A 15,358-nucleotide genomic window follows, 5' to 3' on the forward strand; every position below is an offset into this window, starting at 1 on the left:
GTTTTCCATAGACAAAGCACTCAAAATTCCTTGATGGTCAATAGCTTGTCATGATAGATTGTGCATAATAGCTTTCCTTTTTTTCTTTCCCGACGTTTATCAAGTCATCCACAGAACAAAGCGCGCAATACTGTATGTTTGGGACAGGTGTGCTATGACAAAATTGACATTTTGCCCATAACTGACACCAGCAATATGTACGAAAGACACACGTTGGCCGTATGGACAACGCATAAAGACGTACGACGTACTTAAGTTTGTCTTGCAACGTGGAAAAAAACGTAAGAGGCGAGTTTGTTTGACATGACAAAGAACCTCTGCGGCTGGCCTGCAGCTCGAAAATCAGCACGTCACACGCGCTCCCCTCCCTCCGTGCGTTTCTTGCATTTTTTTGCACGTGGACCGGCCATAGGAAAACATACGACCGGTTGTGACTAGGGGTGTCCCGATCCGATCTTCATGATCCTTCCTTCGGCTGCTGATCCGCTGTATTTTGAAGATCGGATAATATCGGCTTGCCCCACGAGATCGGGCCGATCTGGTTGCCGTATAACGTTCGTAACTCTGGGCCACACTCCAACACGGTAGGCGCGGTATTACGCCTCAAAACCGTTTGCAACTCGACTCCTGCCACCCCCAAGAAGAAGAAAACACAACACCACCATGCAGACGTGTCCGCGGTGTACCGTGGTGAAGTTAGTTTCACGTTGGTTGTTGGATATTCGACTCCGTAGCTACAGCGGTACTTCCCCCTTACTGTGCCCGGACCGCTGTGTCATGGTGCGGGGAGCACGCGCAGGAAGTGCTGCTCTAACCGCTGGTTGTTTATGATAGGGACCCTCAATAAATTACTATTGCGTTGAACAGAGTTTAAAAAAAAAAGTCATATATTCTAAATCACACCACAAATTGATGTATAACCATATCAAATGATAGTCTTACCCTAAAGGTATTTTTCACGCCCATTTTTTCCAATTTTATCCTTCACTGGATGGACTTTTATTGGATTAGGGACCTGACTGACAGAGGTTTGTTACAAAACACAAGCAATATTGTTGGTCATGCTGTGTAATAAAAAAGGTTTGGTTTGGTTGCATTATTTTTAATGTTTTGCAGAGCTATTTCCATAACCGTATTCAATTTATGTAACAAATTTATGTAACAAATGCTTATTATTGAAAAAAAAAAAAAAAAGGATCGGTATTGGATCAGAACGGCAAGACTATAAAAAACCCCAAAACGGATCGGATCGGAAGCCTAAGCTTAATAGCTAGGTGTGTCTCGAGACCCCCACACTTGCCTCGAAACTTGCCTCACAAGACAAGACGATACATGAGATTGGGTCCACGAGAAGTGGACAAACAAACTTGTTTTATTTAATCCAGTCATAAAACAATGCAGGTGCGTTTTGAAATGTTTGTTGTCGCCACAAATTGACGCTAAACGGTATTATCAAAATTTTTTGAGACAAAATAAACCACTGATATGATATATGAGTATATCATAATAATTAAATATTTTCTTTAATACTGTACTGTATGTCATCCAAGTTGCAGAATTTTCAGTATTTTGTTACGGGCAATTCGCACTGCCTGTCAAATGTTTGGAGCATTTCTTGAAATGCTGGCTTTTGAACTGTATTAAGGAGCAGCATTTCTTAAACTATAATTTCTGTGAACGCGCACCATTTTGCACTGTTCTGCTTGCATTTACTTTGCCAATCAAACGTCTCAGTGAGTGTTGACTGTCTGTGTGTAGTTTTTTTTTTTCCCAAGATGGGAAAACTGGGTCGGATTTACCGATTTACCGGTATGTTTTCACTGGGCAAGTTTGTTTCGCTTATGTTGCCACCACTTTTGAATACATTCAGCGTACTGGCTTGTTTGTGTTGATGGGCTCACCTTGGTCATTATTAATATTCCCACACGGGAATTTCTACTACCTTGCATTGCACCCCACGAGGCTCCACTCTTTTGCTGTGTGTATGGTGGCGGCCCCGCCCCTGACTTACAAGAGGTCTCACTCTGTCTCACAATATCCCAAACCGTTCTATGAAGCGTGCAGCTGCTTAACCAATGCACAGAGTGAACCCTCGTTCTAACTGTTTGGGGGCAAGAGACGAGGAAAACAGACACACATGCACATGCCAATGTATGGATGCCGACAAAATTGCCTCGTTCATTTATGGTGTGATTAATTAATTAACTTAATTAACAGTTTCTCGAGATTTCTCAACCTGATCAAGTAACAAAGTGCATTGCTTGTTCGGGACAGGTGTGCTATTACTTTTCCAAAGGAAGATCAGTCCAAATTATGTGTTATGGCTAGAGGTGTAACGATACGTGTACCTGTATCGTACCGTTCAATACACATGTGTACCGAACCGTGACCCCTGTATCAATAATACGCAGTTTCATATTTATTTGATCAACTTCTGACGGCGCTCCGTGCTGAAAGCTCAGTGTATCTGCGATCAACTACTCTGGCTTAGGTTGCATTTTTTTCTGGAAAAGTCTGCCCTGGAATGTTCTGAACTCCTGTTTTCATGCCAGTGTCAAGCATATGTAGGTCTCTGGGAGTTAGCATTGAGACAGCGAAGCTTTTGCGCTTCTAATTGAATCACCAGCGCCTCTGCTGGTGGCAGCCAAGTATTGCACTTTTTGTTTTTTCTTTGGAAGTGACTTGTTTTATTATTCATATGATATTTCAGCCAATACATGAATTCTTTTTATTTGTTGCTCTTCACAGATCTGGTTGGAATGACAGTGTGGGCCTAGAACAAGTCACTACTGTAGTGTTTGTTTACAAAGCCAACAAGATAGCATACATTAGCATTCAGTTATCTGTATATAGATGGGTTTGTTTTGTTTTGTTTCAACGAGAACCAAAACTGGCTCTGCTTAAATGTGCAAGTTGTGCTGTTCTATAACAATAAAAAAGTTCTCGTCTAGTTTGGAAAGAAATGAAGCAGGTTCTCATGAGAATTTAGTACGATTTTTGTTTTGTTTTGGGTGGTGGAGGATCACTTGAATTAAGTCATTAAGTAGATATTAAATAAATAAATAAAAATAATCACCAATTAACCTGGCGTGCATGTTTTTTGGAATGTTGGAGGAAGCCGGAGTATGCGGTGAAAGCCCACAACTCTACACCAGGGGTGTCCAAAGTGCGGCCCGGGGACCATTTGCCGCCTTCAGCTGTTTTTTTTTTTTTTATTAGCCCGAAGCAAATTCAAAAAATTTTAACAAAAACAACAACAACAGAAAAAACAGAAAAATGCGCAGTAATTTTACAAGAATAGAGGCAAAATATTAAGAGAAAAAAGTTGTAATCTAACATGAAAAAGTTGTAATTTTACGAGAATAAAATTGTAATATTGTGAGGAAAAATAACGTCAGTTTAGTAGCGTAAAGTTGAAATATTAAAGGCATTTAAAAAGCTGTGCTATTGTGACAAACCAAATTAGGTTGCGCAAGAAGTTATCCTGTAACGAGCATAAAGTCAAAATATTATGATAATAAGGTCAACATTTACAAGAAGAAAGTTAAAATAGTCGGGGGAAAAACTCCCAACAAGACCAGAAATGGAAAAAACTGCTGGAATTCTATGAGAATAAAGTCAAAATAATAAGAGAAAAAAGACCATCCATCCATTTTCCTCTGCTTAGCCGAGTCCGGGTCGCGGGGGCAGCAGTCTCAGGAGGGAAGCCCAGACTTCCCGGTCCCTGGCAACCTGTGAGACATAATCCCTCCAGCGTGTCCTCGGTCTGCCCCGGGGCCCTCTCCCGGCTGAAACACCTCACCAGGGAGGCTTCCAGGAGGCATCCGTACTAGATGCCCGAGCCACCTCAACTGGCTCCTCTCGATGTGAAGGAGCAGCGGCTCTACTCTGAGTTCCTCCCGGACGACCGAGCTCCTCACCCTATCTCTTAGAGTCCAGCTACCCTACGGAGGAAACTCATTTCAGCCGCTTGTATCAGCGATCTCGTTCTTTCGGTCACGACCCAAACCTCATGACCATAGGTGAGGGTGGGAACATAGATCGACCGGTAAATTGAAAGCTTTGCCTTCCGGCTCACCACGACGGTCCGGTACAGCGACCGCATTACAGCAGACGCTGTGCCGATCCGCCTGTCGACCTCACGCTCCAACCTTCCCTCACTCGTGAACAAGACCCCGAGATACTTGAACTCCTCCACCTGGGACAGGACCTCATTCCCAACCAGGAGGGAGCAATCCACCCTTTTCCGACTGAGAACCATGGCCTCAGATTTGGAGGTGCTGAGTCTCATCCCAGAAGCTTCACACTCAGATGGAAACGCTGAAGGTCACAGCCCGATTAGGCCATCAGGACCACATCGTCTGCATATAGCAGAGACGACATCCTAAGGCCCCCGAACTGGACTCACTTGACGCCTTGGCTGCGCCTAGAAACTCTATGAACAGAATCGGTGACAAAATCACTGCTCTACAGTGAGATGACCGAACAGCAGCTGGCACTCTCCATCTCCTGACTGTGAGGACAGAACGCTCACTGAAAAACGAGCTACAATTTTTGAATTTTGTTTTACAATTAATATACCTTTTAAAATTTGTTGGATTTAGTGAACAAAATGTGCTATTTTTGAGGTTTAATTTAATTCAATAATTCATTATAGAATACATTTTTAATTATAGTGTTTCTTTGGTTTAATTTGATATTGAATTTACGGGTAGCATTAATTATTTAAAAAAAAACATTTAGGTATTATTTTGTTTTACTGTCAATACGGCAAAAAACTGAATTTTAGTATTATTTTTAAAATGTAATTTTAATATTAAAAATATTCCTGCTTTGAATTTCAAAGGTCACTGACATGACTTATCAACTTTGCTTAAATGTTATTTATTGTTTGTAATTATGTTCTACATTGTTTTTTGAAAACGAACAGTGAATTATCAAAAATTACATTTCTAGTTCATGGCACCATGCATGACGAACTTGTCGCAGCAAAGTGTCATTTTCCGGACGTGACATCAGTGGAGTAACACCTCTCAGCTAAAGCAGAGTAAACAAACGCTTCTCAAGGTAGCTCGTCGACTTTGTTCGGTATATTTTTCATCAAAATAGTAGTCATACCAAAATGTTGTGTTGCTGCTGGACGTTTACAGTATCTGAGTGCTACTGTAAGTTTGTTTTCTTTTCCAAAAGAGGAAGGTTTAAGACCAAAATGGACACAGCAAGTACAGAGAACTAGAGACAGATGGAAGCCCACCTGGAGTAATTTTTTTTTTTGTTGCAGTGTTCATTTCACTGATGACTGCTTTGAAGGAACACCTTTACAGGAAGCATGTGGCTTGAAAGTACAATTTAAATGCATTTTGAAAAGAGATGCTATTCCGCCGGTGGAATAGTACCGGCTGGTGCACCGGAAAAAAACGGACAAGAGCGAACACTACAGTACGCTAAAGTTGCCACAGAATGGAGTAAGACATGTTTTGTTTACATACTGTATTGTATACTAAACACTATTTTACCATAACGACAAGGCTGCAAAGCATTATACATGTTATATAAACATCTTTTCAATATGTTGGTGAAAATATGAAATAAATCAGGCTATACCGACCCCTTTATGCTCATTTATAAGCTGATTTAAAGCAATAATTAAAGGATAAGCAGTAATCTACACTTACCATTTTGTGTTTTGACCAATCATCTTAAGGCTTAAGTCCATGTTCTGCAAGTTCTCTTTTTCATCTCCAAATGTATCTCCCTTCTTTTCTCCTCGAAAACGACTGACGCATCACTCAAAATCGTCGCTATAATCACTGTAAACATCATCTGTCTCCTACGCCGCTGTTTGTGAAGCTGAGAGGCGTTACTCCGACGACGTCACTTCCGGAAATGACGAGTTTGTCATGGGCGGCACCATGAACTATAAATGTCATTTATCCGAATTTACCGTAACGAACAATATAAAACATGATTACGAAAAAGTACATAACATATTTAAGTGAAGTGACTCTTTAAGGCAAAACATGTGATTTTTTCCCCACTAAATTCTCATGAGAACCACATGACGTTTTCTTTTTTAGATGAATAATTGTCATGAAAGTTCACAGTGTTTAATGACTTGAGCCTTCCTCCGTTGTTGTCATGCAACCCGCTGCAAAAAGCCGACTCTTTGTCGCTTTGGCACAGTACAAGTAGATAGAATACAAGCAGTGCATTATATGATATTATTCATATACTGTAGGACATTGTTCCTGTCAAATAAAGTTGTAAAAAAAAGGAGGAAAGGAAGCACTTAAGTGGCCATAAATGTCAGAAAGTAATGGGAGCTGCTATTGCTGACGCTAGGTGCTTCTTTTGGCACTTTTTTTTTTTAGCCACCAGTCTTTTAAAACTGCGATGTTTCAGTGAACGATATGGCGTCGGTCTTGTCCACGGCGAAGCCCCCGTTGACGTACGACTTCTTCTCGCACTCGTCCTCGTCCTCGTCCAGCGTGGCCTCCAGGGCGAAAGGGTTGGTGACGTCCGACGTCAGGTCCATCTTCTCCAGTTCCCTCTTGGACAGCTTCTGGACGATGCCGGCGCCGTACGCGTCGCCCAGAACGTTGATCATCGTGCGGAAGCGATCCCTGCGACGAAACCGCCAAAGTGTGAACGGTCAGCTTGTTTTTACACTTGACAAAAAAAAAAGTCAGACATCGTCAGCACACACGTCATTCATTGTTTTTAAGGAAAAAGAATGTTAATGTTAGCTTCTTTTTGCACTTGCACGACAATGATGAACATTTTTTTTTTAGAAATAACGTTAATTAATAACTTCTTTTTACACTTGAAAAATGTAAAAAGTGAGATCTTGTCACCAATACGCCTATTGCCGGGGGGGGGGGAGGGGTTCCAGTATAAAGGTTGCCGTCCACTAAAACCGTTGGGTCAGCGGGGGTGAAACGTGCGTGCGCAAGCTTTCGCCGAAAAATTCTGTGCGAAAAAGCTTTTCAGATGCGGGTATCAGCGAGGCCCGATGGTGACACGCCAAACACAGCTCATGCTCACATAAGAAAGAACATAAGATGAACTACAGTCATGGAAAAAATAGCTAGAGCACCCTTGTTTCTTCAGTTTATTGGTCCATTGTAACGCCTGGTACAAGTAAAGGTACTTTTGTTTGGACAAATATGATGACGATAACAAGTACAGCTCATAAGAGTTGAATTTAGCAACTTCCATGCTTTTATTGCTAATAACCAAAATCACTTAAGTTCTAACATGAATAGCAATAGCATTGTACTGCCAAACAATGTAACTCTTATGAGCTATTTTTGTTGTCATTGTGATATTTGTCCAAACAAAGGTACCTTTAGTTGTATCAGGCATTAAAATGAACAAGGAATTGAAGAAACAAGGGTGGTCTGATCATTTTTTCCATGACTGTATAAAGAGGGTGTCCAAAGTGCGGCCCGGGGGCCATTTGCGGCCCACGGCAGTTTTTTTTTTTTATTGGCCCGCGACAAATTCAAAAATATAATTTAAGACGGAAACCAAAAGATAATGAATCATCTCTGTTTTGTGCTATAAGTGACAAAGCCTATTGGTTTTTTTCCCCCATTTTTGTTGTTTTTTTTTTTTTTAATTCTAATAAATGTTTTTCTTGTAAAATTGTGACTTTATTCCCATAATATTAGAACTCTTTCCCCAACCTAATTTTCCAAACATGAGAACATTATTTTGTTGTATATACCGACTTTTAAAAAATAGCGAACCTTTCCTGATAACATTCCGAGTTTATTCTCGTTTCTTTTTATATTTTCACTGAGTTCTCGTGAAATTACACCTGCTTTTTTCAATTTCTGCTCTTGTTTTTGTTTTTTCCAACTACAACAATTTTATTCCCATAATATTATGACTTGATAGTCAGAATATTTTCCCGTAACATTTTTTGTTTTGTTTGTTTTCTTTTTCTTTGACATTTCAACTTTATGCGACTAAAATGGCATTGTTTTTCCTCATAATATTACGACATTATTCACATACTTTTTCTCGTTGAGGTAACAACTTTCTTGTCCTAATTGCTGCTGATTTTTTCATTTTTGCCGCTGTTTGGGTCTGCTGTCCAATGAGCACGCAGAGCACCCTTGCAATGCGCGTTGTGCGCACTGATTTCTGCCGTGGGGCCAAGCTGACGGACGAGTGCGGGATGTTTCCGGGATGCCGAGGACACAGAAGACAGGGTCGGTTGCATCTGCGGCTCAGAGGGCCGCGGATGCAGCCGGAGGGGCCCAGCAGGGGCGGGCTGCGGAAAATGATGAGAGGAGGGGCAAAGAATAGTCAGGTGGTGCTGCTGGAGGTGCGCTGCCACTGGAAGATGTTCTTGCAGCATCAGCATCTTCAGGCGGCAGCAGCAGGGACTTCTGGAGAACCTCAGAAGGTCGGAAAAGCTCACGTTTTTCGCACTTGCACCCACATGCGAGTGGGTAAGGACCCCGCACGTGAGCAGCACGTGTAAGTACGGCCTCCGTACGTACGATAAAGTGGCAATCGCACGGAGATCGTACCTTCCAAGCACATGTAAGCACGTACAACTCACCACATGTGCAACGTACGACTATGGCTTGGCGTGACGCGCGGGCCACGTCCTTACAGAGTATGATGGGTTTTCGAGGCTCACGGTGCGGCAACATTCGCACGGCTGAGCAAAGGCGAAGCAAATAACCTGAAAAAAAAATCGCTGGACCAGATAAGCAGCCTTTCTCAGCGGGAGAAGACAGCGGGTTCCGTCGACTGCTCTCTCACTTCGAGCCCCGCTAAGTGATCTTCATCAGACAACGTACTCTCACATCCAAAGTCTCCTGAAAGAAGGCGTCTCATCGGCTGTAAGTTTTCCAAGTGATGCGTGCGCTCTTGAAAACCTCGGTTAGCATCCGCCCAGGTTAGCGTGTTTTTTGGTTAACGGCGAAAACAATTTTGTCTCATTTTGCGTACAGCGCTGTACGTTAGCGTCTTGTCATGTTATGATTCCACTGTATATTTATCAGCAAACCTCCTTCTTTGTTAGCATCCTATTAGCTAGCGAAACAAAACAGCAGCCGGAAGTTATGTCATCTAAAAAGAACTCCGGTTAGCGCCCTCATTTAAACCTATGGGAAGACATAGAAGACAAGCACTTACAACAGCCAATCAACAGCGACAATGAGTGTGACATCACTGGCGGGTAATCCGACGGCGGTCAAGACGATCACCATGGTAACCAGCCCAGCGTTGGGGACTCCTGCAGCTCCGATGCTCGCCACTGTTGCTGTAATGCTAAAAAAAACAAAGTGGCGACGTAAATGTTTGGGGGGGAAAAAACAAACAAAAAAACGTATCGAAAGTTGTGCGAAACTCAGATGCAGGGGTGGCCCCAACCAGCTGCCCCCGCGCCAACCAAGGGCCACCACAGCCAGCAGCACCCATATACAGTATATTCATGTATAATTATGTTAGCATACTAAACAAGTAACAGAACAAAAAAGAAAGCCATCTGAAAGCTAAATTCGGTAGAAAAAATGTGTGGGCTGTCTGGGCTGAAGGGCTGTTAGCCGAAGAGGTTAGGTTCTTTTTACGCTTTCGCAGTCGTGAAAAGCGAGCACACACGTTGTCGCTGTATTGTAACTATTGACTACTGTTTACCATGAATAATGTTAGTGGTTAGCTTATTAATACACTTGCGTGACAATGAAAAACATGGTGTCGCTTATTGTTATGGTTGCGGTACCGTGTTTTATTGTTGTTAGTATTTACAGAGGTTGACTTCTCTTTACCCTTTCACGTTAATGAAAAACATGAACGTTAGCTTCTTTTTACACTTGTGTGACAGTGAATTATGTTAAATGAGTGAAATATTGTCCACATGCATGGTTAAACCTGTGGTAGCGTGTTTTAATCCACAGGGGTGAGCTTCTTTTTACACTTGTGTCAAAGAACGTTGTTGGTTAGCTTCTTTGTGACAAGAAAAACATTTTAAACCTTGAAATATTGTAACTGTATATGTTAGAATTATTGTTAAAATGGAAGTTTTTGCAGTGTTTTATTGTTGCTATTGAATGTGGAAGAGAATTATCACCAGCTTATATGTCAGAGGTGTCCAAAGCAACAAATTCTAAAAATATCATTTAACAATAAGACTAAAAAAAAAAAAGCAATAAAAATTGTCACGGTGGGAGGTTGCTGCTGTCAGAAGCTTGACCCCCGGTATGCAGAGAAGCGGCGGCGAAGTGCAAAAATAAAAGTAATTTTATTGCACAAGACAACAATAACAAAACCAAAGGTGACAGAGGAAAAGCTCTGGATGAAAAATGGTACAAAAATAATACAAGTAAGTCTAGGTGACAGTACTGGTAAGGCAACACGGTTCGTCAACGATGAGAATGACAACAATGAACCAGCGCCGCGCATCGACGGCGCTGGTCTTTTAACTGTCACTGATTAGTATTGACCGCAGCTGTGTGGCCACCAGGCGTGGAGCGGCAGTTCCTTCCGCCACACCGGAAGCACCGCTTGCCAGAATAATGCCGCAGGACAGGAAGTACACGCTCCAGTCCTGCGAAGCGTGACAGTACGTCCCCACAACGGAAAGGATGCCAGACGTTCTATGAGTCCATGATTTCTAGGGTGGGTGGAGGGAGGACTGGCGGAGGGTCACCGGGCTGTCAGAGGTGAGGAGGAGCCTCGGCGGGCGACGGCTTGCTCTCGTTTGTCGGAGGTGAGGGAGGAGCCTCGGCGGGCGACGGCTTGCTCTCGGCTGTCGGAGGTGATCCAACCTCGGCCCCGCGGGACAGGATTGCGAGCGCCAGAGGTGACCTGACCTCAACCTGGCGAAACCTCGTCCCTGCGATCCGCTCCGGAAGCAGCTGTGCAGCTGAGCGCACACAACCGACCCTAGGCGATGGCTTGCTCTCTGTTGTCGGAAGTGAGGGAGGAGCCTCGGCGGGCGACGGCTTGCTCTCGGCTGTCGGAGGTGATCCAACCCCGGCCCCGTGGGACAGGATTGTGGGCACCAGAGGTGACCTGACCTCAGCCTGGCGAAACGTCGTCCCCGTGGTCCGCTCCGCGAGCAGCTGTGCGACTGAGCGCGCACAGCCGACCATAGCCCCCCCCCTCAAGGGACGGATTCCAGACGTCACCGAGAGGGCCAGAAGGGTGGAGAGGGGGCTGGAGGTGAGCCTTGCATCCGACTACCTGGCTGCGTTGATCGCTGCGGGTTCTCACCTCCCGCAGGCGCTCCATGATCCCACCGAGTGTCCTGTGCTCCCGCAGCAAACGCTCGAAAAAGGCGTCCATCTCCGCAAAGCTGCAGGGAGCTGTCTCTGCGGGGGTCGTTGCTGGCTGGTTCATTCTGTCAGGGTTCGTTGGAGCTGTCGGAAGGTTGACCCCCAGGGTGCAGAGAGAAGGCTTTTAGTAATCTCAAAGCATTATTTACTGTCGCACCGGTTATCATTCACCCTGATCCTAAATTGCAGTTTTTCGTAGAGGCCGACGCATCAGATACGGGAGTGGGAGCTGTCCTGTCCCAGCGATCCCCAGGCGACCGGAGGCTGCACCCCTGCGCCTTCTTCTCGCGTCGCCTCGCACAGGCTGAGAGGAACTACGATGTTGGGAACAGGGAGCTGCTGGCCATCGTTCTTGCGCTGTCAGAGTGGCGTCATTGGCTGGAGGGTGCAGTACTTCCATTTGTAGTTGTCACTGACCATAAGAACCTGTCCTACATTCGCTCCGCCCAAAGACTCAATGCTCGACAAGCCCGAATCTAAGGTCAGAAGTACTACAGTGGGGTCACAGGTCTAAGGTGACCTGCCACCCAGGAATTAGACGGACATTAATGGTACTGGCACAAAGATTCTGGTGGCCTTCCATGGCAGCGGATGTCAAGGAGTTCGTCGCGACCTGCTCTGTCTGTGCTAGGAATAAATCTTCTCATCGTCCCCCGGCCGGCTTGCTTCAACCACTACCCATTCCCGCCCGACCCTGGTCACACATATCAATGGACTTCAGCACTGGACTACCTGCCTCTAGGAGGAACACGACCATCTTAAATATTGTAGACCGGTTTTCCAAAATGGCACACGTCATTGCACTACCTGGACTACCTACATCCCTGGACACAGCACGCCTGCTGGTTAGACACGTTTTCTGCATTCATGGTATACCTCACAACATCGTGTCAGACAGAGGGCCTCAGTTCACCTCCAGAGTATGGAAGGCTTTCTGCAGGATGCTTGGAGCTTCGGTCAGTCTCTCTTCCGGTCATCATCCCCAGACCAATGGCCAGACAGAGCGGGCCAACCAGGACCTGGAGGCAGCCCTACGTTGCGTCTGTCACCGGCACTCATCCTCCTGGGCCCCCCATCTCCCCTGGGTGGAGTACGCACAGAACACGCTCGTCAGCTCAGCCACAGGTATGTCCCCTTTTAAGGTCGCTAACGGATATCAGCCTCCAGTGTTCCCTTCGCAGGAGGCGGAGGTTGCTGTGCCATCTGTGCAAGTGCATCTACGCCGATCCAGGAGGATATGGAGAGAGACAGTTGCCGCTCTTAATCACACAGCAGCATGGAATCGACGGTTGGCTGACCGTCACAGAGTCCCAGCTCCTGCTTACAAGGTTGGCGACGAGGTTTGGTTGTCGTCAAAGGACTTACCGTTAGCGGGGACTAATAGGAAGTTGGCACCCAGATTTGTGGGTCCTTACATCGTGGACTCCATCATCAGCTCCTCCTCCGTGAGACTCAAACTGCCATCCACTCTCCAAGTACATTCAGTGTTTCACGTTTCCTGTCTCAAGCCTGTATCAGCCAGTCACCTGTGCCCGCCGGTCGAGGCACCGCCCCCGGCGCGCTTGATCGATGGTCACCCAGCATACACGGTGAAGGCCATCTTGGACTCGCGAAGGAGGGCCAGGGGGTTCCAGTATCTTGTCGACTGGGAAGGTTATGGTGCTGAGGAGCGTTCCTGGATCTCCCGCTCCCTTATCTTGGATCCGTCCCTCATTAGCGACTTCCACCGTCTCCATCCTGACAAGCCAGGTAAGCCGCCAGGCGGCGCCTTATAAGGGGGGGGCATACTGTCATGTTCTGTGTTCTGCTCTGCTGCCCTCTGCCGTTCATGTGTTGCAGCACATCCCTGAAACCTGACCTGGACTTAATTGAACACACCTGTGGCTCATTACTGCGGGCTTTCTTAAGCAGCTGCCTGACAATCTACCAGTGCCAGATTGTACTACCTGATGACCTGCTTCTTGCTACCTCCTTGTTCGGCTCCCTGCTCCTTACCCTGCTGTCTGGCCTCCTGTTTACCTGTACCTACCTGCCTCATATTTCTGATCTGTTCCTGTAAGGTTTGCCTTCAGTGTTTTTGTTATCTCCTAGTATTTTTCCTAACAGCCTTTTGCTGTTAGTGTTTTTTTGTTGTTGATACCATTGTTGGATTTTCCTTAGTTGTACTTTGTATTTTTGTGGACTCTTTTAGTATATTAAATTTTCCTTTTTTGTACTCGCTCAACTCTCATTTGTCTGCTTTGGGATCCGACACCTCGCCGTGTCCCACGGCAACTCGTGACAAAAAATAATAAAAAATCAATAGTAATTTTCCAAGAATAAAGTCAAAATATTTGAGAAAAAAGGTGTAATCTAATGAGAAAAAATTTTAATTTTATGAGAATACCATCATAATATTATGAGGAACAACAAAACAAAAAAAACACAGAAAATGGAAAAAAAATGGCTGTAATTTTACGAGAATAAAGTTAAAAAAAAAAAAGAAGACTAAAAAGTTGTCTCATGAAACAAAAATTTGCAATTTTACGAGAATAAACTCCTAATTATGAGGAAAAATAATAACATTTTAGTAGCATAGAAATATTTAAAAAAAGGAAATTCTTTTGGGAATGAAGTCAAATTATTACGGGAATAAAGCCGTGATATTATTCATCCTTCATCCATGCATTCATCATTTTCTATGCCGCTTGTCCTCACTAATAATAATCATTTTTTTTAAAAGGTTAGTTCTTTTTATACTTACGTGAAATAAATGCTGTTAAAGTTGGATTTCGTTGCAAAATACATCGTCGCTCATGATTACAATTATGAAATAATGTCAGTATGTCGTTTTGCACTTACCTTAAACAAATAATGTTTAAAAGGTTAGATTTTGTCACAATACTCGTCATCGCTAATGGGAAAAATCATGCCATATGTCAGTGCTTAGCTTCTTTTGACACTTGCGCAATACCTGATGGTAACGATCTGCCCCACGTCCAACGCGTAGTCGTTGAGCTGTGCGATAAAGATGGCGGCGACGGCCTCGTAGAGCGCCGTGCCGTCCATGTTGATGGTGGCGCCCACCGGCAGCACGAAGCGCGTGATGCGCTTGTCCACGCGGTTGTTCTCCTCGGCGCAGCGGAATGTGACAGGCAAGGTGGCGGAGCTGGAACAACATTAAATGAAATTACTTTTCCCCCCCCACCCCAATTGTTATTGGCATGCGATAAAGAAGCTAACCTGGAGGAGATCATGAGCGCGGTGACCAGCGCCTGAGCCATGCCCAAGGTGAAGGTGTACGGGTTCTTCCTCACGATGACGAAGAAGATGAGTGGCAGGCAGACGAGAGCATGGATGGCAAGGCTACGGAAAAAAACAGATACAATTTTATATATGATTATTGAACACATCGTTAATAAGCTGCTATACAATGCAATATAATACAAGATTTAAAGAGACGATAAACAATATTGGAATGAGCATTACTTTTAAGAAAACTACAATGACAACAATGACTGGAAAAAACAGACTTTTTTTTATTTAACTGAACAATGCAGGTACATTTTGAAATGTTCTATAACTAAGCATAAGAAACGAAGCGAAGAAACAAAAACCAAAAGCGATAAAAGTTCCAATAATGAGCTGCTGCTACTCATCATTTATGTTGGTGTGCAGTGGTGGGCGGTGCATGTGCTACCTGGGCCTTCAGTGGGGACTTGACCGGTCAGAATTTTTCTTGGCAGGCACTGTGAGGGCCAGTATTGTAAAAAGAAATAATGATAATAATAATAAGAAGAATATATATTGTCATACGCTGCCGTTTACCCTGACTAGGATTCAAACCACAGTCCCATGTGCCAAGTGCCAACATCATGACCCACGATAAGGCAGTCACTTTAAAAAAGGAAATTTTACATGATCACATACTACATGAAGCGCAGGTAGTAAATGTAAGTTCCTTATTGGCTGAAGTGTAGCATTAATCCAGTTTGTAGTTAACAACGCCGGCTTACTGTTTTTTGTACTTGCCTTTGTCTATTTACGTCACAGCTTTGATATTATATCTATTTAGCTATATA

At 44.3% G+C, this 15,358-nt stretch overlaps 1 protein-coding gene across 1 annotated transcript in view; it reads right to left on the reverse strand.

Moving 5' to 3' along the window:
- Nucleotides 1-2,663: 2,663 nt before the first annotated feature.
- Nucleotides 2,664-15,358, reverse strand: part of slc1a1 (solute carrier family 1 member 1) — a 33,735-nt gene continuing 21,040 nt past the window's right edge. Inside the window, exons 9-12 of the mRNA XM_054799803.1 lie at nt 14,520-14,642; nt 14,251-14,445; nt 9,157-9,291; nt 2,664-6,623 (exon numbers count right to left, since the gene is read on the reverse strand). Of these exons, the coding sequence (XP_054655778.1) occupies nt 6,383-6,623; nt 9,157-9,291; nt 14,251-14,445; nt 14,520-14,642 (694 nt within the window). The 3' untranslated portion in view covers nt 2,664-6,382. The remainder of the gene's footprint in view (nt 6,624-9,156; nt 9,292-14,250; nt 14,446-14,519; nt 14,643-15,358) is intronic.

The sequence above is a fragment of the Dunckerocampus dactyliophorus genome, chromosome 15 (assembly GCF_027744805.1).
Source record: "Dunckerocampus dactyliophorus isolate RoL2022-P2 chromosome 15, RoL_Ddac_1.1, whole genome shotgun sequence".
In the NCBI taxonomy this organism is placed as follows: Eukaryota; Metazoa; Chordata; class Actinopteri; order Syngnathiformes; family Syngnathidae; genus Dunckerocampus; species Dunckerocampus dactyliophorus.